Source organism: Geotrypetes seraphini, chromosome 9, assembly GCF_902459505.1.
Source record: "Geotrypetes seraphini chromosome 9, aGeoSer1.1, whole genome shotgun sequence".
NCBI classification, from domain to species: domain Eukaryota; kingdom Metazoa; phylum Chordata; class Amphibia; order Gymnophiona; family Dermophiidae; genus Geotrypetes; species Geotrypetes seraphini.
Window position 1 is genome coordinate 27,341,892 of NC_047092.1, and position 24,787 is coordinate 27,366,678.

The window sequence follows — 24,787 nt, forward strand, 5'->3', positions numbered from 1 at the left end:
ACTTAAAAAAAAAGACAGAATGATATGTGAATTGATGTGTATGCTAAATCTGAAATACTAGACCATATGGTTTTCCATGTTTCATTGACAGATTATTTGTCTTAGAAAATTGTGTAAATCAAAAGTGAGTATTGTATAGAGTTTTGATGATAAATTTTTATCACTTCTTAACGGGACTTAATTTATAAACAAAAAAAGGAAGAGTAAAAGTAGAGCTGAGGCAGAGAGAGAGCAGATGAATAGGAAGAGGAGCAGAAACACCAGAAGAGGAGCTGGATTAGGGAGTAGAGTGACTGTTCTCACTCTCAAACCCTTCTCTTTCCTACAGGCTACTTGGGAAAGAGAGGCAGGAACAGAGCACCCCTGCAACCCTGGAATCTGAAAAGTGATATAACTCTGTTTCAGACTGTCCCCCAGAAATTAAGCCCTGCCTGTTCATGATTAACTGTACTCAGGGCTAGATTCTCAAAACTTTTCAGTAAAATCCGAAGGGCTGCTATCGCAGCCATTATTGTAACGATTTTAAAAAAGCAAGTCATTCTCTATAAAAACGCACATAAATGAGGTTGGCATAGAGTAGTAAAGGTTTGCTAAATTTGCATGTGCCCTTCGCTGATGATAGCGATTGGCACATGCGCAGAATAAACGCACACAAAAAAGCAAATTGAAGATCGACAGGAGCAATGCCCACTCCCACCCACCATCGAAGTTAAGCACCCCCCATGGCAGCGGGAGAGATGCCCACACCCACCTGCCACCAAGCAACCCAACCCCCTCCCCACCCCAGCAGCGGTAGAGATGCCTACTCTCTCCTGCCATCACACAACCCCCAACACTCCCCCACCCCATGCCTCCGGTGACCCCCCTCCCCCCCTCTCCTACCCCTTACCTTGTTTAAGATGGCTGGCTGGAGGGATGCCTACTCCCTCTCGCCACCAAGCAACACCCCTCCCCCCAGCAGCAGGAGAGATGTCTGCTCCCTCCCGTTATCACACAACCCCCCCCCATACCTCTGACAACTCCCATAACAATCGCGGCAGGAGGGATGTCCAGTCCCTCCTGCCCGGCACTTGCTGCAATCCCCTCCCCGCCCTACCCACTACTCCAAAAATGCCCCTTTACACTCCGGGCGCACAGAGGCAGGGAAAAGGTCTAAGCAGGTTTTAGATACGTCTAAAACCCTGTTTGATTATCTGTACTTGGACGACCTGTCTTTTTGATTGTCAAAGTGCTGATTTAGTCGGGTTTTTATACATCGTCTTTTTTTAAATTATGTACCTCATAGCAAACATAAAGAAAAGGCATGATTCAGCCAGTAGGTTTCATATTAGAATAACAAAAAAAATAAAAATACTAAGAATAACTAAAAGTAAGCTCATCAAAGATGGGGGAATTATTTCTAACCCCTGTGAACATCTACATATTTGTATATACCTAGGTGTATATGTTTTATAACTGCTTTCTGTGTGGGTTTTGTGTTTGTGTGTATTGTATATAGCTGTGTTTTCATGTGTTGTTTCTGCATTTATCCTAGGACAAGCAGGCAGCATATTCTCACATATGGAGGTGATGTCATCCATGGAGCCTGGTACGGACATTATGAAAATTGAACTGTCACTTTAAGTTTTAAGAAAACTTTGCGACAGTCCACACCATGCATACACGACAGCCTTCCTGTCCGCTGAGGCTCGCAGCACCTCAGTTCTTCATTTTCCGTGGAGTAAAAAAGTACTGTTTGGCTAGACTCTGTTCAGCATAAGTTTGCCTTCCCGTTTTTCGTGCTTTTTTTTTTTTTTTTTTTTACATTGTACATTTCAGTGACCATTGATTTTAATGTCGCTGAAGTATTTTTTCTATGTCGAGATATTTGACAGGTTGTAAAAGGTGTGGTAAGTGTCAGCGGTCTATTTCGGCTACAGACCCCCATAAATGGTGTCTACAGTGTCTAGGCCCTGAACACTATTAAAACTTGTTTTCGCTGTTCATCTTTAAAGTCCTGGTCTCTTAAAGCTTGTTGTGCTCAGCAGGAGCAGTTGTTTGGTACACCCATGTATATCGCCAAATCTTTACAGACATCGACATCAAACCCCCAGCATTGGCTTCAACATCGACATCACAAGACATTCCAGCATCGGGAAGCCAGCTAAGAAGCCACCTGCTTCCAAACAAGTGTCGTAGGTCTCTATAGCATTGAGTTCCTTGATGCAGACCAAACAAAAATGCCACTACTCCCCAGCTTTGCAGGTTGTCTCTCCTACATAGTGTGCATCCTCAACGAGGTCATCCACTCCGAGACAACCTGCTGCACCGATGGTACCAGCTGTTGAGCCTTCAGTACCAGTGCCTTCTTTCAGGGAGAAAATGAGTTCTTCCAGAGGGAGCTTGGTAATATATTTAAATTGCACTGCATGCCGCTGTTAACATCGATTCCCTCAGTACTGGCCCAGCTTGAGAATAGCGTTATAAGACCTCAAGGTATTGCTGTCGGCTATCCATTGGAGCATCGAACTCCTCAGGGATCTCCTGTTAGACATCATCAATCTTCTTCTAGACGATTCTCAAAACATCTATGTTCACATCGATGTTCTCAATTGTCTCACCGATGCTCCTCTTCGAAACATTGTTCCTCTACTTTGAAGCACCGACACTCTTTTTCAGAATGATCAACTTCAAGATACCATCACTCCTCATCATGTTGATCTCATGCTTCGAAGCGTAAGACAGATACTCATCAGTCCTTTTTCTTGTCTTCATCAGATCGGTACTGAAGATGTCAAAAATCTTCTCGTAGACATTCTCCTCGACATACAGTATCTCCAAGCCTTCTATGACTCAGACAGGTTCTGACTCATACTGTTCACCTACTTTATCTGCACCTGATCTTATGGCATTCCTTTGGAACAGTCGCCACAGAAACGCCTCCAAGAGGAAAATCTCCTTCAGAGAGACTTTCTTTTATTAGATACATTAGACATCTGGGCAAAGCCGTACCTGTCAAATTGGAAGAACTCCTCAAGTTACCTTTACATGGCATTCTTAAAGAGACATGTTTCAAAAATTGGGAAACGCCTTTAACAATTATAGTGGCTCCAGAATCATTTCTTGTCCAGGGTTTGATAAGCCACAGCTACAACATCAATCATTACTGATTGAATCAACCCTTAAAATATCTTCCAATGCAAAAGTTTATGCTTCGGCACCTCCAGGACTTGAGGGCCGTAAAATGGACAAATTTTGGTGATGCCTTTATCAGAATTCCATTGTAACAAACAGTGGAACAATGGAATTCTTACAATTGTTAAATTTCTACATTTCCTGTTATTTAAAACAACTGATAAGACAACTGCCTAACTTTGACCAGTATATTCATTAACAGCACCTTGCTCAATTATCAGATTGTGCAAACTCTCTCACAGTCTAGACAGTATATAGCAACGTCAGCTTATGATGCATTTGAGATGTCATCTAGAGCAGTGTTTTTCGCCGCGAGATGTTGCCTGGTGTGCCGCAGGGCCGCCATCAGGGCAGTACTACCAGTCCTGCATTCAGGGGCCTGGAGCTGACAGGGGGCCCGAGGCAGGGGCGCTAGTAGCTCGCCAAGGCAAAATGAGTCGATCACCCAGGACTCACTTTGTCTTGGCGATCTAATCTATCGAGCCGATAAGTCTTCTTCTCCCCGACGTCAATTCTGCAGTCAGAGAGGAAGTTCGGGCCAGCCAATCGCTGCCTGGCTGGGTGGAACTTCCTCTCCGATTGCAGAATTGACGTCAGGGAGAGCATGCGTCGGCGTCGGCTTTGGGGCCTGTTATCCATTGGTGGGTCCTGTTCCCTGATGGCAGCGGCAGTGGCTTGGGGAACGGCAGGGAGAAAGAAAGAAAGGGGGCAGGCAGGGAAACAGAAGGAAAGAAGAGAAACAGAAAAAAAGAAAGAAAGGTCAGGGAGAGAGGAAGAAAAAGTTGGGGGAGGGAATGAGATGTGGAGGAGAGAAAGCATACAGGCTGATAGAAGGGAAGAAAGATTGGATGCACAGTCAGAAGAAGAAAGTGCAACCAGAAATCACCAGACAAGGTAGGAAAAATAATTTTATTTTAAATTTAGCAAAGTGGAGGCAATATTACCACAGTTTTCAAAGGAATTTGCCCAAATAACTTAATAGTTAACTGGGTAAATTCCCAGAGATGAAAACTTCCCTTCACTTACTATGCACAGTTCTGAATTTATATCTGCTGTCTATATTTTACAATATGGTCCCCTTTTACTAAACCGCAATAGTGGTTTTTAGCGCAGGGAGCCTATGAGCGTCAAGAGCAGCGCTGGGCATTCAGCGCAGCTCCCTGCGCTAAAAACTGCTATTGTGGTTTAATAAAAAGGATGGAGGGTATATTTGTCTATTTTTGTATGCTATAAAAACCAAATACAGAGAGAGACTGAGAGCTGTTGACGAAGAGCTACGTGTGTCTTTCTTCGATTCCAGCCAGAATATCAGCTTTCAGTGTTCAGCCAAACAGGCCCAGGTTTCGCACTGAATAAAGTATTTTATAATTTTTCACTATTCTGTTTACTTAATATTTCATAATAAAGTAATTATAAAATACTTTCTTTGTGTTTATTTGATTCCTATTCAAGAGAATTACTTTATATATAGTCAATATAGGCACAGAGTTAAATTTTTTAACATTTTCTAATGGTGGTGTGCCTCGTGATTTTTTTCATGAAACAAGTGTGCCTTTGCCCAAAAAAGGTTGAAAAACACTGATCTAGAGCATCAGCTATGTCAATGGCTATGAGACGTCTAGCTTGGCTAAGAGTTTCTGATATGGACACCAATTTTCAGCCAACATTCCATGCTTAGGAGATGAGCTTTTTGGTGACTCCTTCGAGGCAGCTACACAAAATTAACTCTACATGAAATGAGTTGGAATTCTTTGGTCAGAATAAAGACAGCCTTCGATTTTAAGACAGCCGACCAAACCTTCTTATTCCTATCAAAGGCGATATTCTACTAAACCTTCTGTTCATAGACCGCCACCACAAAAGAAACAGAAGCAACAGCGGTCTCAAAAAGCTCAGACAGCAGCTCCTCAAAAGCCTACTCAGTCTTTTTGAAGCGCTTCTCAAGAGTATAACCGCTTTTCCTCTTTCTCAGCCTCTCCCTCATCCAATTGGAGGTTGTCTGCAAATCTACCATAACTTTGGACTCTGATAACAACCGACTTGTGGGTTCTCAAAGTCATCAAGGAGGGTTACTCTCTTCATTTTCTCACCATTCCTCCGGATAATTCCCAAGAGAGTCCTCTTTCAACCCACAGCAGCTGTTCTTTCTTTTTCTTCAAGAAATAAAGGCTCTGCTTCAACTAAATGCCATAAAGGTAGTCCCCTCTCTCAGAGAAGAAATCAGGGGTTCTACTCCAGGTATTTTCCAATTCTTGATCTCTAAGACCTAAACAAGTTCCTAATCAAAAGTTTTAAATGTTACCCCTAGGAACTCTATAACCATTATTGTATCAAATGATTGGCTATGCTCTCTAGATCTAAAAGAAGCTTATACCCATGTACCAATTCATCCGACTTAAAGAAAGTTTCTGAGAGTGTGAATTGCCCATCAACACTTTCAATACAAAGTTCTGCCCTATAGCTTAGCATCCTCTCCAAGAGTGTTCACCAAATGCCTTGTAGTGGTGGCAGCAGCTTTAAGGGATCACAGACTTCAAGTTTTTCCCTATCTTGATGACTAGCTCATTAAAGACACCTCTCATCAGGGGGTGCTCTCAGCAACACAGTCCACAATCCTGTTTCTTCAACAGTTAGGATTCGAAGTCAACTTTCCAAAATCTCAACTTCAACTCTCTCAAATTCTACAGTTCATCAAAGCCCTGCTCAATACCGTTCAACGCAGGTCGTTCTACCTCAACAAAGACAGGACAACCTAATTCAATTGTGCAGTCAAGTATACCATCTTCCATCCATCTCAGCCAGACAAATGATGAGACTATTGGGCCATAGAGCATCTACGGTCCATGTTACCCCCTTTGCGAGATTTCAGCTCAGTGGTCTCTGAAGTCTTAATGGTCTCAAGCTTTCGATCCATTCTCACAGAGCATTGCAATCGCATCATTGCTTTGTCAATCTCTTCAGTGGTGGATGAATTTGTCAAATCTTTCCAAAGAGCTACTGTTTCAAACTCCTCCACATCAGAAGGTCCTGACCACAGACTCGTCCATGTATGCATGGGGAGCTCACCTGAACAGTCTCCGGATGCACAGTCACTGGTCAGCGCAAGAACAAAAGCTCCACATAAACCTCTTGGAACTCAGAGCAATTCGCAATACTTTGAAGACTTTTTAACACAATATATCCAATCACGTCATCCTGGTCCATTCGGACAATCAAGTTGCAATGTATTACATAAGCAAGGAGGGACAGGTTCTTGGACTCTGCCAGGAAGCCAAGAAGATTTGGACCTGGGAAATTGTTCAAAAAATATATCTCAAAGCTGTCTTATGTTCAAGGAGCACAAAAGGCACTTGCCGACAAACTCGGCAGATATCTTCGACCGCACAAGTGGACTCCACTCTAAAGTTTTGCATCAAATATTTTCTCTTTGGGGGACTTCTCAGATAGACCTTTTTGCATCCACCAGCAATCACAAACTGCCTCAATTTTGTTCCTTCTGGATTGGACGGGCAAGTTCCTTTATGCTTTTCCTCCAATTCCTCTCATTCTTAAAACACTGGTCAAGCTGAAGTAAGAATTAGCTATTATGATCCTCATAGCCCCTCGGCGGCCCAGACAACCGTGGTACTCTCTTCTACTTCAGCTCAAGGTCAAAGATCCAGTAACCCTGAAGATCTTTCCATCTCTTCTAACTCAGAGTCAAGGATCTCTTTTACATCCCAATCTGCAGTCGTTGCACCTTACAGCTTGGTACCTCTCAGCCTGACTCCAGCATAAGCTGATCTTTCTGATTTGGCCAGGCTCATTTTAGATACTGTTAATGTGTTATTGTGTTTGTTCTGTCAAAACATGTTTTAGTATTTTTAATATGTATGCATGTAATTTTGTAAACCGCATAGTATTTATGCAGTATATAAAATTTTAAATAAATAAAACCTTCTACATAGCAGTGCTACCAACAGAAATGGACACTGTTTTCAGCATGGAAGCACAAGCACGGTGCGGGCAGTCGTGAAGTTTTCTTACAACTTAAAACTACAGTTCACTTTTCATACTGTCCATACTAGGCTCCTTGGATTACATCACCCCCATATGTGAGAATATCTGCCTGCTGTCTCCGTATAACACCTAAACTCTACTGTGTTTGTGACTGACAGTAGAGATTCAGTTTGTAAGAAGCAGGCCCCCTCCCTCCCCTCAAACAAAAGTAATGCCACCCTTTTCCCCAAACAAAAGTATCCCCCTTCTCCCAGGCATACCTTAGAGTCTCTGGTGGTCTAGTGGCTAGTTGGGACAGGAGTGATCCCCAGTTGCTTCTGCCCTTGCTGTCCCTACCATTAAAATGGCTGCCATAAACCCCAGCAGCAGTCTTGCTAGGCTGCTTCTGGAAGTCGCAGCAGCCAGTTTGAAATTTTGAGCCGGCATGGGCGACTGGATATCAATCTTGCCCTAACTAGCCACTAAACCACCAGGTACTCTATGACACCAGCCACAAAAGCCTAAGAGAACAAGTCTGCTACTTTTATTTATTTTTTTTTTGGGGGGGAGAGGGTATTGAGATTGCTACTGTGGGGGGGGGGGAAGAAGCGAGCTAAGCCCACTCTTGTAAGGGTGGGGAGAGAAGAAGGGAGGGGGGAGAGAGAGAGAAACCCATGCCTATTTGGTGGAAGGGGGAGCATTGTGGCACACAGATACCGTTATAGAATTGGTAGTCAGCATATGGCACTGATGTGTTGAACTGGAGATGCTAATTTATTGAACTGCCCCCTTAAATTGTAAGCTGTCTGAGGCTTATTTACTGTCCCTGAATGTAAATCATCTTAAACTTCTCAGAAAAGTATGAAATAAAATTCCCCCTTTAATATATTTCATCAGATTTTCTCTATGGTACTAAGGAAGGACTTCAATCAGGAAAGAAACATTATAGCTAGAGGGGAAAATAAGCTATAGTTAAAACAACTACTGCTATTTTTTCTATTCCTTTCAAATTTTTCCTTCAGGAGTATCCATTTGGTCCTTTGTTTCAGAGATTCAATTATGATTAATTTTGTTTTGAAAGAATAGTTCTTCTTATAGAAGCAAACAGTTGATTGTGAGAAAAAGGAAAGGAAAAGGCCTGAATGAAAAAATAAATACAGAAAAGTCTTGCTACAGCCACACAGATTTTGTTCATTTAATAAAACAATTAGGAATGAAAGCATATATATTGATGAATAAGAGATAGTATTTTAGAAAATCAACTAAAATGACTCTAATAAATGAGGAAAGACATACTATTTTAGATACATACATAACTAAATAACTAACCCCCTCTTTTACAAAGCCGCACTAGTGTTTTTAGCACTGGCCACGATGGTAAGAACTCAACACTCATAGATTTCCTATGCGCGTTGGAGGTCTTACCACTAGTGTAGCTTTGTAAAGGAGGACCTAAATAAGTGAACACACTTTTTTTTTCAGTTTCTTATCTCTATTTCTTTGCAATTTGAAATAAGCAATAACACATGTCGAGAAATAGTCGAGTATAGGTCAAACAAACCAATATTCATACTATTCAAAATTGGTAAGTTTAGATTTAGAATTTTTTCCATCACTATAAGTCCCCTATAATAGCATTCTAGGAAAGCTTTTGGAGGTTACAGGAAAATCAAAGGTAAACATTCTTTCTATCCAATTATGCATCAGTCACCAGCTGTAATGGAAACTTATTAACAAGGAATGATTTTAACTGTTTAGGATCATGGAATATACAGTATATCTTACATTAGAGAATTTAATTAAGTATTTTTTAAGAAATCTCAATAAGAAGTCACCATTATTTTGTAGAACATATGTAGAGCCAGGAAGAGCTTACACCTTTCCTGAGTCAACATATATCCAGAAAGCATCATAATTGCTGACCCTTAAGTAGAAGAGATTTATTCTGGAAAAACAATATCACTTTAAGAAACAATGGACACAAGAAGTGTTTTGATCTTCCACACTATTCACTGACCTTTTACACTATCCAATAACAGCTTAGTAGCATTTAGACTGTCTCCTAATTGTTCCATATTCTGCCTTTTCTTATATAGTAAATAATAGATCTTAGTCAATGGAGGAAGAGCCTTAGAAAGGATTTTAAAATGTCCATTAATATTTCTTTAACAGTTCTGAAGGTGCCAAGGAACACAAGGGAAATTTAACTCTTACAAATTATGGCTCCTCAAAGTATTTTCAAATAATTCATATTTGTTACACCATCAGATGCAATCTTGTATTACTGTATTTTCATATGCATCTCCTGCTGTCAACTTCTTTTGCATACTTTTCTTTTACACAATCTAAAACTTTAGCTTCCACATTAGTCACATAAGCATCAAATCCAAGTTAGCTTGGTTCACTCTGTTACTCAAAGCCTGGAGTTCATTTGGCAGACTATCATAAAGTTGAAACAAAGTAATGCTTGTAAGGTAAAATCCACCCCTAGTGTCTCGACTCCCCAACGCTACTGGGACAATGAGTGATGTTCTAGTACAGGGATCTCAAAGTCCCTCCTTGAGGGCCGCAATCCAGTTGGGTTTTCAGGATTTCCCCAATGAATATGCATTGAAAGCAGTGCATGCACATAGATCTCATGCATATTCATTGGGGAAATCCTGAAAACCCGACTGGATTGTGGCCCTCAAGGAGGGACTTTGAGACTCCTGTTCTAGTTGGACTAGATTTTAATCCTGGTAATGGTCAAATGCTACTTCTTTAAGTGGATTCCTGAGATATTCCAACGGCTTCTAAATTGCAGTAGAGAAGTCCCAGTTATTTTCCTTGGCTCTCCATTGCTTGAGGGGGACTTATAGCCTCCCCTCTTAGTAGGAACTGGTGTTACAATACATGAGCTAAATATATATGAATCTTACCTATTTATACCATCTATATACATACTGTATACTATAATTATTGTTTCAGTATACTCATCTTTCTTTATATTACAGCAGTACCTCAGAATCCGAACTTAATCCGTTCCAGAACTGCGTTAGAGTTCCAAAACATTTGAGTTCCAAGACAATTTTTCCCATTGAAAATAACAGAAACTGAATTAATCCATTCCTTGGTCCCACAAACTCAGATCAGGCCCCCACCGGCATATACAGCAAGATTGGGCACCGCAAGATTGGGTCCCCCTGGCATAGACAGCAAGATTGGGCCCCCCCTGGCAGAGACAGCAAGATCGGGGCCCCCCTGGCATAGACAGCAAGATCGGGCCCCCACCAGCATAGGCAGCAAGATTGGCAACGGCATCTGTAAGCGGTGCTCAGCCCAAAGCTGCCCTCTGACGTGAACCGCCTAGGCAGAAACAGGAAGCTGCATCAGAGGGGAAGCTTTGGGCTGAACAACGCTTGCAGTTCCCGTACATTCGGATTCCAAAGCAGCGTTCTGATTCCAGGGCAAATTTCAATAAAAAAATAGTTTGGATTCCAAGTTGTTTGAGTTCTGGGGCGTTCGGATTCTGAGGTACCACTGTATTTGTGAGTTCACCCTTTCGTGTTTCAAGTGGGGGGTAGCCTGCTGTTTCCTCCATGTTGTTATTCCCCCTAAATATTTCTTTATTTGCTAAAGAGTTCTGTGAAGAGTATCATCTTTATTCCTTTCTTGAAGTTTTTGGTGTCCTTTTCTAGTTTTAATTCCTTCAGAAGGGAGTTCTACCACATTAGGGCCATCACTGAAAACATTCTTTTCCTGACGCTTTTGTATTTGATGCCTCTGAAGGAGGGTATTTTTGCATATACAGATTTTTTAACTCCACTAAATATTCATGTAGGTATTGGTTTTACATTCATATCTGTATACATCCCATTGCTTACACTTTTAAAAAAGCCTATATGTGCAGATTTATATTATCACTGTTCCCCTTTAATGTCCTGGCAAATGCAAATCTATTTAATGGCATCCATTTAGGTATTTCACAAAAGGCTCCACATTTGATAGAGCCATTGTAAAATATAAGGGGAACTGATCAATTCCCAATCTAGATATCTTAATTCCTAACTCAACAACCCATATAAACGATTCATACATTTCTGCAGCATTCCATTAATAGAAATCGTCCTGTTTATGTGTATCTTTTTTCTAGGAAGCAGTCAGCAGAGCTTGCATGTGACTAATCTTTATGAAAGTCCTGGGTACATTCATCCTACCATCATTTGATTTTGGGGGCTTTACTACTAGCAAAATGTAATCTTGCAAAGGTGGAGATACACACGGACCCTTTTTTTTTTTTTAGCTACAAAAGCATTACCTTGCTTCTCTTAAAATGTGTAATATAGGGCTCCTTTTACTAAGCTGCGATAGCAGTTTTAGTGCGTGCTAAATTGCCGCACATGCTAGATGCTAACGCCAGCATTCAGCTGGTGTTAAGTTCTAGCTGCGTATCGTGGGTTTAGCGTGCGTGGCAATTCTACACATGCTAAAAACACTATCGCAGCTTAGTAAAAGGAGCCCATAGTCTTCAACTCTTAACTATTCCATGACCCCTTTTTCTTTCTCACGTTTCAGACACTTTTGCTACTTCTTCCATTTCATTTTCCTTTAGTACACACTGTTTTAAGTTACATAAAAAAGAACTCTCATTACATATTGATTCTAGAAACATGAAAGGATAAGTTGAAAACAGTGAACTCAGAATAAATGGGCCTTTAATATTGTAGTTGTCTGAACCTGCAAAGTCTTATATGTACACTGCTTTCAGTAAACGTAACAGAAAAGCATGTGAGCTTTAATAAAACTTCTCTAACAAAAATATAAAAGGTCATATTGGAGCCAGAGATGAGTACATCAGGGCCCTCAATTGCTAAAAAAAATAATAAAAAAAAATCAATCAATAAATAAAGCAAATCTGCTGCAACTGAGCCACATAAAAGACTCTAATCTTTTATAGTAAAGGATAAAGGGAAGTCATCAAAGAAAAAAAAAGCAAGTTACTCTATCTGAGGGTGTCCAACCTTGACTCTTGCCCATTCAGATCTTCAGGATTTCCACAATGAATATATCTAAGAGATCTATTTGTATGTAATGGGGACAGTGCATGAAAATAAATCTTATATGTATTCATTGGGGAAATTCTGAAAACCTGATTGAGTTGTGTCCCTGGAAGACCAAGGTTGAAAACTCCTGCTCTACTCTGTCCTGCCTGAGCAGTATTATAAATAATGGGACATTTACCTCGACAATGTGACCTCGGCTGTTTTAAGACTTGTCTGTGAAGCATGCTGCTGTTAAAATACTAACTTGTGTCCACATACATGATAGTACTAATGCATTATGCAGAAACCTTCTTACCTAATAGAGCTCAATGTATACCACTATCCATCTAGCAGCTACACATATAAGAGAATTTTTGTATTGACCTTCAGAATGTAACCCAGCAATTTATATTCCAGGCTACTGAGATCTCCATCAGTCCAATATTTATTGAAACATCCATTTTATTAATTATTTTTTTCTTTTCTTTAATAACTAATCTTTTTTTTACTTTTTATGCGAGTATAATAGCTACTTAGCTTATGGTAGATCCTCATCTACATCACCACCTCTCCCAACATGCATGTTTCAAACAAAACTTTCTTCAGGGTTGAGGGGAACAAATAAGAGAGTTTTGTTTGAAACATGTCTGCCTCCAGAACATCAGCACCTGGCATAGGAAAGCCTAGTAGAGCAGCACAGAAGTGGATATTGGGGCTATTGAGATTGTAGACAGCTGGGTCTAGTAGGTTTTGGGGTGTTTTTTGGGGGGCTCATCATGACCTATAAGGGAGTTCTGGTGAGATGTTTATATGGCACCCTTTTTGTGAAGTTCGTAGCAGTTCCCTGTAGGGTACCCCACTACTGTGTTGCCATGTCAGGGTGTCCAGTCCATCACTTTGCTGACCCCTCCCACGTCCAAAAGATCTTGTTCTAGGTGTTTTTGACTTAATTTAATTTTTGGATGAGAATGGGGTATAAAGATAGATGACTTAACGGTCTGGCCGATCAAACGGCTGGATGTATAATTAGACAATTTTCAAAAAAAGAAATATTTTGGATGTATTTTTCGGGAAAGGATTTTGAACACTGCTGACTGGGTGACTAGCGATTTAGGCCTAAAACGGACTTAGACGTATCTTTTGATTATGCCCCTCCACGGCATCCATTATATCTTATGGGCATCTTAGCATTTAGCATGCGCTAAATCGGTTAGCGCACCTTAATAAAAGGGCCGCTATGTGTATTTTTTTCTTTTTTTTGTACTATAGTTTTATGGCTGAATTGTAACCCACTTCAATTTACTTTTAAGATAACATGGGATATTTATTTGAATTTATTTACTCTTTTTGAAGAAGTTTATTGAAGGCAGTATACAGCAAGAATAAGTCAAACAGAAGCAATAGACAGTTACAGCAGTAAAAAAATTTTAGATTACAATACAAAGTATGGCCTAGTATGTTACATTGCAATGTGAAATGAAATAGTGTGACTGGAATTGAGGTTTTTGAGGACATTACAATGTCAACACAATGCGCAGTAAAACATTTTAATAGACAGCATAGGGTGTAAACAATAAGGTCTATATAGGTAGAAGAGACAGAGTAGCAGATGTTAGAAAATAAGGGCTAATTTTAAGAAAGTTGCACATGAGATCAGACTTGTGCTTGAAAATTTTCATCAGGTCTAGGATGATTCAGCACAGTCATTTCTATACTGCCAGTTTAGCATGGCTGTTTAACTGTGGCTGTTTCATTGCGGCTGTTGTAATGGCAAGCACGTACCTTGCTGAAGCTGCTAGGTTTGAAAAAGAGAGGGGGAATAGCCCCCCCCATACACACACTGGTGGTTCTTTCCTTTTCCTTCACCCACCCGCGGTCGTCTTCTGCCTCTGCATCATCTGGGGACTTCAAGGTTTAAAAGATTGGGGGCAAAGCCCCCCCACCCCCCACTTTTGCTTCTTTCCTTTGCCTTCACCCACCCTGTGGTCTTCTTCACTTGCCTCCAAATCATCTGGAGACTTCAAGGTTTGAAAGAGGGTGGAGGGCATCATCACAGATCAATCAGGTGCATCATAAGGTTTCTCTTTATATTAGAACAGAAAATTGTCCAGAGGGAAAGGGCCAGATGAAACTGCTGCGATGAACCGTCCCATGCTAATAGGACCACTCTGAAAGGGCTGTGCTGGATTGGCTTCGCTGAAACAGCCATACTGAACTGGTCGTGCTGAATTGTCCCATTCCCTTCTCATCTAGGGTAGAAGTGGATATAAATCAATAGTGCTTTGATTAGTCACCCATCAGCAATCTATAAATCTTTGTATATATAAAACATGAACACACAAAATATGATACGTGCTTAATAGTGAACGCTCAGACCCACAACTATATCCCAGTGAAATATCACAGAGAAGCTGTGTAAAGAGACCATCATTGCTTGTTCACAGTCTCACCCACCATTACTATATAACTTAAGTTGTAACGACATCCACAGCTCCTGAAAAAGGAACAAAAACTACTTATCTTAGTAAGGTGGTACTGTAGTCTTTACAGCTACTCCGGGTAACATAACATAAGAAATGCCTTCACCGGATCAGACCCCAGGTCCATCTTGTCCAGTGATCCACACATGCGGAGGCCAAGCTAGGTGATCCCTAATGGACACCTTGTTCACCCGTATCCCTCAATGTGATTTGCAAGAAGGTGTGCATCCAACTTGCCCTTGAATCCCAGAATGGTGGTCTCTTCCACAACCTCCTCTGGGAGAGCATTCCAAGCGTCCACCACTCGCTATGTGAAGCAGAACTTCCTGACATTAGTCCTGAGTCTGCCGCCCCTCAGTTTTAGTCCATGACCTCTTGTTCGAGTCACTATTGACAATGTGAATAACGAAGTTCCTTGCTCTATTTTGTTGAAACCTTTTAGTATTTTAAAAGTCTCTATCATATCCCCTCGCAGCCTTCTCTTCTGGAGGGTGAACAATCCCAATTTTTCGAGGCGTTCTTTGTAGCTCAAATTCTCCACACCTTTTATTAGTTTCGTGGGTCGTCTCTGCACCCTCTCCAGCAGGGTTATATCCTTCTTTAGATAGGGAGACCAGTGTTGGACACAGTATTCCAAGTGTGGTCTGACCATTGCTCTATAAAGCGGCATTATGACGCCCGCAGATCTACTCGTGATGCCCTTCTTTATCATGCCCAACATCCTGTTTGCTTTCTTTGCCGCCGCTGCGCATTGAGCCGATGGCTTCAGTGTCCTGTCTATCAGTACCCCCAGGTCCCTTTCTTGTTCGCTCTTGCCCAATGTTACACCTAACATTTTATATTCTTGTTCTTGGTTTTGTCTGCCCAGATGCATCACTTTGCATTTTTCTATATTAAATTTCATCTGCCACTTTTCCGCCCATTTTTCCAGTTGGTTCAAATCTCTTTGAAGTGCATCTCTGTCCATTTTCAACCCAACTGCCCGACATAGTTTTGTGTCATCTGCAAACTTGATTATGTTACTTGTTGTTTCCTCTTCTAGGTCATTTATGAAGATATTGAATAAGATGGGCCCAAGAATCGAGCCCTGGGGCATGCCGCTCGTCACTTTCTCCCAGTCTGAGAATTTCCCATTTATGCCCACCCTCTGCAATCTGTTCTCCAGCCATTTGCCTATCCATCGTAGTATATCCCCTTCTATTCCATGGCTTTGTAGTTTCCTCAGAAGCCTTGCGTGTGGTACCTTGTCGAATGCTTTCTGGAAGTCCAAGTATACGATATCCACCGGTTCTCCGTTATCAATTTGTTGATTCACCTTCTCAAAAAATTGAAGCAAATTTGTCAAACATGACTTCCCCTTCCTGAAACCGTGTTGACTAGCTCTCATCAGGTCATGATTATCCAGGTGCTGCACTACACTATCCTTAATTAGTTTTAATGTAGAAAAATGCAAAGTGATGCACCTGGGCAGGAAAAACAAGGAGCATGAGTATAAACTGCTAGGTATAACATTACGGAAGAACAAACAGGAAAACGACATGGGGGTATTGATAGACAGGAATCTGAAGCTGTCAGCTCAGTGTGCGGCGGCGGCGAAGACGGCTAAAAGGATGTTGGGCATGATAAAGAAGGGAATCACGAGTAGATCAAAAGAGGTCATAATGCCGCTTTATAGAGCAATGGTCAGACCACACTTGGAATACAGTGTCCAACACTGGTCTCCATACCTGAAGAAGGATATAACATTGCTGGAGAGGATTTAAGGTAAAATTGGACACACATCTTGCGGGACACATTGAGGGATACAAATGATTAAGGTATTCGCCCAGGTAAGCCTGGCTGAGCCTCCGCGTGCGCGGACCACCGGACTGGATGGACCCCAGGCATTTCTTATGTTCTTATGTTCAACCATCTTCCCAGGAACTGACGTAAGACTCACAGGTCTGTAGTTTCCTGGTTCTCCCCTTGATCCTTTTTTGAAGATTGGGATGACATTCGCTATCCTCCAGTCGTCTGGTATTTGCCCGGTTCTAATTGACAAGTTAGCTAGGGATTGTAACAGTTCTCCGATTTCTACCTTAAGCTCCTTGAGCACTCTCGGATGAATTCCATCCGGTACAGGGGATTTATCACTTTGTAGTTTGTCGATTTGATAGTATATCATGTCCAAATCCACATTCACTGTGGTGAGGCTTTCCTCAACTTCTCCCTTGAATACTCTCCCTGTTTCAGGTATTGATGCAGTATTCTCCTTGGTAAAAACAGACGCAAAGAATGAATTTAGCCTATCTGCAATCTGTTTGTCTTCCTTGATGTACCCTTTTCTTCCTTGGTCGTCGAGTGGGCCCACTGCCTCTTGTGCTTGTTTTTTTCCTTTTATGTATCTAAAAAAGGGCTTGAAGTTCTTGGCTTCTTGCGCAATTTTTTCCTCAAGGAGCTTAAGGTAGAAATCGGAGAACTGTTACAATCCCTAGCTAACTTGTCAATTAGAACCGGGCAAATACCAGACGACTGGAGGATAGCGAATGTCATCCCAATCTTCAAAAAAGGATCAAGGGGAGAACCAGGATTTTAAAGTTGATCATGCTGTGATCGCTCGTCCCCAGCGGGACCGTGATTTCTACTTCTGATGTCCTTCCAGTTATGCCATTCAGGACCAAGTCCAAAGTTGCGGTTCCTCTTGTCGGTTCTCCCACCATTTGTTCTAGGAAGCAGTCCCCTATCATTTCCAGGAATTTTGTTTCCTTGCCGCAGTTTGAGGTTCCAAGGTTCCAGTTTATCCCTGGAAAGTTGAAGTCTCCCATGATCATTACGTTACCCATTCTTAATCACCACTGCTGCACAAAATGCATGTTCACCGACCCCCCAACCCAGGTTTCACCAGTTGGCTTCATCAGGAGGGGTACTACAAAACAAAATTACACCCAGTCACTCACTCTCCTCACCACACCAAACAAAGTTCACCAAACGCACTAAATCATACAATAGAATGTTAAAACTTACTCAACTTCAAATTATACTTCTTACAAATTCTTATAACAGGCTTACCGGGACAAACAACTTCCTTTCTCCAGCACACAGCACACTCTGGCATCGCGTTACAAACCAGCAGGCCACACCCCTTAAATACACTCCCTCTCCAAGCATTCTGAAAAATGTCACTCCATAAGAACTCACACAGCTGACAGCTAGATTTGAAACCAGTCAATTTCACTGTTTAACCCTACTGGAGCCAAAGTGTGCCACTGAAATATAAACCTATGTTCACGATACAGCAAATACTGGGAAACATTCCCTGTATCTTTATAAGCATGAAGCAGCACTGTATATCTAATGTCTTCAACTGTTTGTTTCATTTCTAGCCAATGACTGACAAGAGGAGCAGATTCCCGTTTGCAGCGAATATTACTTAAATGTTCAGCTATACGTACTTTGATCACTCACCTAGTGTGACCTATATAATACATCCCACAGGGGCACATTATACAATACACTACACCCCGGGACAGACAATTAGTGCCAGTTCGTAAATAAAATCTTTTATCACCAGATCTTTGGATGCTCAATTGGTCAGTGTGCAAAACATATGAACAGTATACACATTGCCCACAAGATTCTTGGGGTCCCAATGTAGGCTGACAGTCCCTATGTTTAAGGATCTCAGCCAAATTTTGCCCACGTGTAAAAGCGAACCGGGGAACTTCTTTCATGTCATCATGTATCTGTAACACTGACCAATGCCTAAGGATTATCTGCTTAACCTGAAAGCTATGGATAGAAAAGGGTAACACACATACCGTAGCCCGTTCATCCCTACGTTCCTGAGTATGTAATAACCATTCACGCTGGCAATTGTGGGCTCTCTTTCTTGCCTGTTTCACAACCTTAGGGGGATACCCACATTCCACAAACTTCACATACATACGCGTGGCCTGCTGATCGAAATCAACGTTGTCAGAGCAGACCTTCCGTAATCTAAGAAATTGCCCCACCGGTATGCTGTCCCGCAGGGGCTTAGGATGAAAACTACTGTAGTGAAGGAGCGTGTTGCGATCAGAGGGTTTCCTGAATAAAGTAGTCTCATATTTCACTTCTGGATCTCTACTTGATTTTATAACCTGAATTTATAACCTGATTTTATAACCTGGATCTACTTGATTAAGTTCTTCAAGAAATACCTCTAATTCATCATGCTCCCCATTCCAGACAAAAAAAATGTCGTCAATAAATCTTCTCCATAAGCCAACTCTGCTGAACCACTGTGATGTATACGCATGTTGTTCCTCATACTGAGACATATAGAGGTACGCGACCGAGGGGGCAACAATGGCCTCCATCGCCACCCCTTTAGGTTGTATGAAATATTTGTTTTTAAACCGAAAATAATTGTAACAGATGACAAATTCAGCTAATGCCCCCATCAGCTCCTTTTTCCCGACTGGAATATCAAGTTTACTCACTGTTTGTCTAATAATAACTAAAGCCACTTGCTGCGGAATATTTGTGTACAAAGCAGTGACGTCTGCTGTAACCAAAAACCTACACTCTGTACCCTCACAATGTTGTAAACATTGAAGAAAATGGGAGGAATCACGTACATAGGATCTAGCAGTAAATACCTGCTCTTGTATAAAACTGTCTATGTACCTGGATAAAGGTTCCAGCACAGACCCAATGCCAGCTACTATGGGATGACCTGGAGGGCACGTGAGGGACTTATGAATTTTGGGAATAAAGTAAATGTGAGGTATTTCGGGAAAATCAACACACAAACACTTGTATTCTCGACCAGATATCACTACCTCATCCCTTGCCTTGGGTGACAGCTTCTCTGTGATATTTCACTGGGATATAGTTGTGGGTCTGAGCGTTCACTATTAAGCACGTATCATATTTTGTGTGTTCATGTTTTATATATAAAAAGATTTATAGATTGCTAATGGGTGACTAATCAAAGCATTATTTTCAGTATTACCCTTGTTTTACCATTATAATTCCCTTTCATAATAAGTATAAATCAATAGTGTCATTATTTTACTCTCTTCTTCATTGCTTAGTCTAACTATTTAATGTAATCTCCTTCCATTTACATGTATGTACATCGAAAACATTTTCATTACTTTTAAAAAGAACTATTTCCATGGTTAGAGGAGAAATGAAAATAGTGAAAAATGAATTTCATTGTCATCGTTTTCATCATAGTGAACAAAAGCGTGCTTGTTTCATAGGCTTACAAAAACACATACTGTAAAAATCAAAGCTGAGTTGGCTCAAAGTAGCCTGAGTTTAATTCTCAGTACAGGTCAGGTAGGGATGGAGATGTTTCAGTAAAATAAATAAATAAGTATGTAATCAGTTTGTTTTTCTTCTCCACACAGATGAAGGAAGTGCTTAATGTAAATTAGGTATGTATGAGATAGGACTTAACCAAGTAAGTATGGCACCAAATGGGCAAAGCTATGAAATGTTTGTTTGCCCTTGCTTTAGTATTCTGCATGGCATTGTGCAGTGAGCTTTGTTTTGCAATAACCTGTATTTCTTTTTTTATAGTAGTTGTGCACATAAATTTTGTGATCTTCACTTTTTTTTTTTTTCAAAATGTCAGTAATGTTGTTACCAAAATATTACAGTTGCATCTTGTAACAGCAGGGTCAGAAAATATTTATAACACCTTGGTTAGGTGTTTATCATTTACTGAAACTTGACATCCCGCCAAATCAGTACAGGTCAAGGAAGGTTACAACACTAAACAAACATAAAAGAAAAATAAATTATAAAGCTTAATAAGAAAGAACAAAAAACTCACTTGACTGCTTAGCCACATAACATTATCAGGGTCATTTTTAAATCCTTTTACACAAGTAAATGGACTTTATACATGCAGGTGAAACCTCATGGAAGGTAACTTTATTGCAGGTCACCTAGTTTGAGAGTTAAATACGTGATTATTTCAAGCATGTAGTTTTACTTGGGTAATTTTATAAAAGGCCTTTAATGTGCATACACGTGAAAAATTGTTTATAAAATTACTATTATGTTTTTAACCACTCTCTCCTGCTGCACTAAAATACCCAACACAACCACCCCACTACTAACCCGACTGCCTCCCCCCCCTGCAACGGGAGAGATGCCCACTCTCCCCCGCTTTCAAGGGATCCCCTACCCGTCTCCGCCAGCCCCCTCCCCCTTACCTCAACATTGATGAGCCATAGGGATGTGAACACCCTCCTCTCATCTGCTGTTGCGCCGTCGTCTAAAATGGGAATTCCCCTTCCCGGTGCATCTTGGGATGCACCGGGGAGGGGCCTGAGGCTCCGATTGGCTCAGGTTGTTTAAGGCCCCTCCTATGGGGTGTCCAGGCCAATTAGAGCCTTAGGACGCTTCCTGATGCATCCGGGGAAGAGAATTCCCATTTTAGATGACGCAGCAGCTGGGAGGAGGGTGTTCACGTGCCTCCAGCTCATCTATGTTGAGGTAAGGGGGAGGGGGCAGCGGAGACGGGTCACTTGAAAGTGGGGGAGAATGGGCATCTCTCACGTTGCAGGGGGCATTCAGGTCAGTGACGGAGTGGTTGCGTTGGGTATTTTAGTGCAGCAGGAGAGAGTGGGCATCTCTCCTGCTGCAGGGGGGTTGCGGTTTATTTTTTTCTATACCACCACAGCGGGAGAGTGTGAGCATCTCTCCCGCTGTTGTGTTTTGGTCTTTGGTTTTTTTTTTTTATGGCATTGACAGCATTTTTTCTGCACATGTGCCCATCACTATCATCAGCAATGGGCACATGCAAATTTAGTGAATCTTTGCTGCTGTACGCCAACATCATTTGCATACGCGATTTTTAAATTCGGTATCAAAACGGCTGCATTAGCAGACCGTCACTTTTAACGCGGGTTTTTGAGAATCCTGGCCTAAAAGTTTTAAAAGGGGGAGGTTTTTCTTTACATGGTTAGGCATGTTGTCTGAGACACACAGAAGCATATGAAGGGGGGTGGTTACTTTTGACCTTTAAGCCCTGGCTTTCCAGGAATGCAGTCTTTAGCTGTGTTTTGTAATAAAGAAAGCTAAAAGTAAATGCTCCGATATTCATAGGAATCTGTGAGCATCGAAGCATTTACCTTGCTGACTCATGCTAAAAGCTTCTAATTCAGCTTGATGAAAAGAGCCCTGTATTTGGAAATCTTGTTTATTGCAGTTGAGTGAATTTCTTCAACTTGCCTGCTTTTAAAAGTCTAAAATATTTATACATTGGCACCCTCTACTGATTGCCATCTTAACTACAATATATTTTGTCAAAATTCAGCTCACAGATTGATTTAAAAAGCTTCTGCTTCTGAAATAAAATGTTAACTATGCCATCCTAGGTTGGATATACCTTTTAAATCTAAATTCTTTTGATAGAACCAATGTAGATATCTTGAAATTTAATAGCATTCCTTTTTCTTGTAATAGATTATTAAAACTGGCTTCTTCCTATTTCAAACAGAGGCTAAGACCAATAGATTAAATGTTATACTTACTCCTGTCAAAAGCCAATATAATTCCTGAAACATAAGGGTAACCCTCTCTTTACACATCTTCTCAAAATCATGTGTGCTGCTGAATTTTGCACTAATTGCATATAGAGCAGGTTGCAATAATCTAGATGAGAGATATAATGGCCAGGGACACTTTTCCATAACATCTACCATTCTAAAAAAACAATTGGAAAACCAATAATTAGAACATGGCAGAAGTGGAGCTGTCTATATTCTCCATCTGTGTGAGAGAATGTATGCGCTACTGGGGTCATTGCACAAGCCTATTTTATCTTTAACACTTTTTATTGAACAAAACAGTCATACAATCCAATGATACCAACAACTTAATAACACACAAAATAAATTTAAACTTCCAGGCATATACCATCCAAATTCCCACTTCATAATCCCATCCCAGCCACCTCCTTCCATTTTCAAATGAGTATCAAGACTTGAACTCTTATAGTCCACCCCAACACTAAGAAGTATACTCAAGATATCCTTATCCCCCCCTACTCTCTCCCCCCATCCCATCAAAGTTCCATCTAAATCCCCTCAAGCCCCAAATCCAGAAGCCCATACCACCTTCTTTATAGCATCCTAAAATCCCCTCCCAGAGAGTTTAGAATTAGACTTTGAAATCTTGGAGATTACACCTGCATATGCATTCATTTCTTCCATGATTTAAGGAACTCTTTAATTCTTTGAAGTTCCTTCTGGACCAAATTATTCAGCCTATTCCACCACTCCCATGAGGGCAGTGTTGGTTGCATGACCTGACAATACATTTCAGTGCTATCACTCTAGCTTTCTGAGCAAATAACCTCATCCCCTTACCTACTACCAGCAAATCTTTGGTTTCCCCCAATAAAAGGCCCCAGCATTAATATTTAATATGCTGATCAATAACTCCATTCAAATACCTAACAATAAACCTCCAAAACATGCCTATATGATGGTATTGCCAGAGCATATGCCCCAAGTCTCCCCTAACCAAATGGTATTTAAGATAGGTAAGAGACAACACACAGCACACCTAACCAGGGAAAAGTAAGCTCTGAAGAGGACTTGAAACCAACACATCCTATATTCAGTGCTGGATACTACTTGTGGAATTTGCCTTATGATTTTATCAGACTCAAAGGTCCCCATCAAAATTCCCAATTCCTTTTCCCATGTAACAGAAGTCTCTCCTCCAAAGGGCAGTCAAAACCTTCTACACAACCTGAAGGGGTTTCAATGGAATACATTGTCTTAAGTCCAATGACAGTCTTTCCCCAGTAGCCTGAATCAAAATATTAGGATACCACAGAAAAAAACCTTCTCATATATACAAGGGATATAAATCTTGATATCAAAAAGCCAGTTTCTTAAATGGCATAGAAGCCAAGTCTAGTTATACAGCCTAAAATCTGATAAACCAAGCCCTCCCAATCTCCAATTGTTTATCAAAAATCCATTCACATTTTAGGTTTCTTCCCCTCTCCAAACAAAACTTTCCCAATTCTCTCCTTAAGAGTTAGCTTAGCAGGGACAAATCAGAGTATGAATGGGCACAGCCATTGACCCTCAAGCCTTGCATCGAAGAATGCTAGTGTAGAAGGACCAAGGTTAAGATAGATACTAAAGAATGACATAGGATGGTTTCCCACAGTTATCCGTGCGGATGGGGACAAATTATGTCCCTGTATCATTCTCTACAACAAATCTCCACAAATTCCATAGTGGTAGAGTCCGCATAACATATAGCGGTAACTATCTGAGGAATATGTATTGAAAGTGAAAGATTGTGCCATATATGCATTGTTGTGTAGTATGATGAAGCAAGCAGGACACATTCAACTTGTAAAAGCTGCTTTGTGGACAAAGCCAATTGAACTCAGAGATATGTAAAAGATCTCTTGACATATTACTGTAATGGGAAATCCCCCACCATTGGTTCTGCAGCACTTCATCAGATAGGGCTTTGGATTTATCAATATTTAGTTGAAACCTGAAAACTTTCCATAAAGGCATGTAGAGAATTCTCAGGATATATTAAGTGTACCAAGAGATCATCTGTAAAAGCTGCTAACTTGAAATGTTGGGAGCCTGTTGTCACTCCTATAATATCCGGATTATTCTGGACCTCTGAATTAAATGAACAAACATAAAGACAAACAAAAGAGAGGAAGGGGACATCCCTGCCAGGTTCTATGGTATATAATGAGGGGGGAATTTAATAAGGTATGATAACTAATTTAGCGTGTGCTAAATGCCCATTACATTCCTAGATGTCTTTAACTTAATGTCCATTGATGAAGTCCCCCCCTAATGGCTCCAAATATATCCTGTTAGTCTACACCATAGCTTTAGGAGACTGATATAGGACCTGCACTGCACTAATTTAAAAAAAATAAATAAATAAAATCACTTCTGAATCGCTTGTTTATTCTTTCCAAAAATACTAGGACTAGGGTGTATGTGGTGAAAGAAAACTTAGCAGGGTTTAAAAAGGTTTGGATAATTTCCTAAAAGAGAAGTCCATAAGCCATTATTAAGATGGCTTCAAATCCACTGCTTATTCCTAGGATAAGTAGAATAAAATCTGTTATCCCAGGACAAGCAGGCAGGTATTCTC

At 40.9% G+C, this 24,787-nt stretch overlaps 1 protein-coding gene across 2 annotated transcripts in view; it reads left to right on the forward strand.

The window, feature by feature from the left end:
- LHFPL3 (LHFPL tetraspan subfamily member 3) overlaps positions 1 to 24,787 on the forward strand; it is an 85,521-nt gene that overhangs the window by 53,767 nt on the left and 6,967 nt on the right. Inside the window, exon 3 of one of the 2 annotated variants that reach the window (XM_033958472.1) lies at positions 20,032 to 20,084. In XM_033958472.1, coding sequence (XP_033814363.1) covers positions 20,032 to 20,048 — 17 coding nt within the window. In that variant the 3' untranslated portion in view covers positions 20,049 to 20,084. The remainder of the gene's footprint in view (positions 1 to 20,031; positions 20,085 to 24,787) is intronic. The other variant, XM_033958471.1, reaches the window with a different exon arrangement.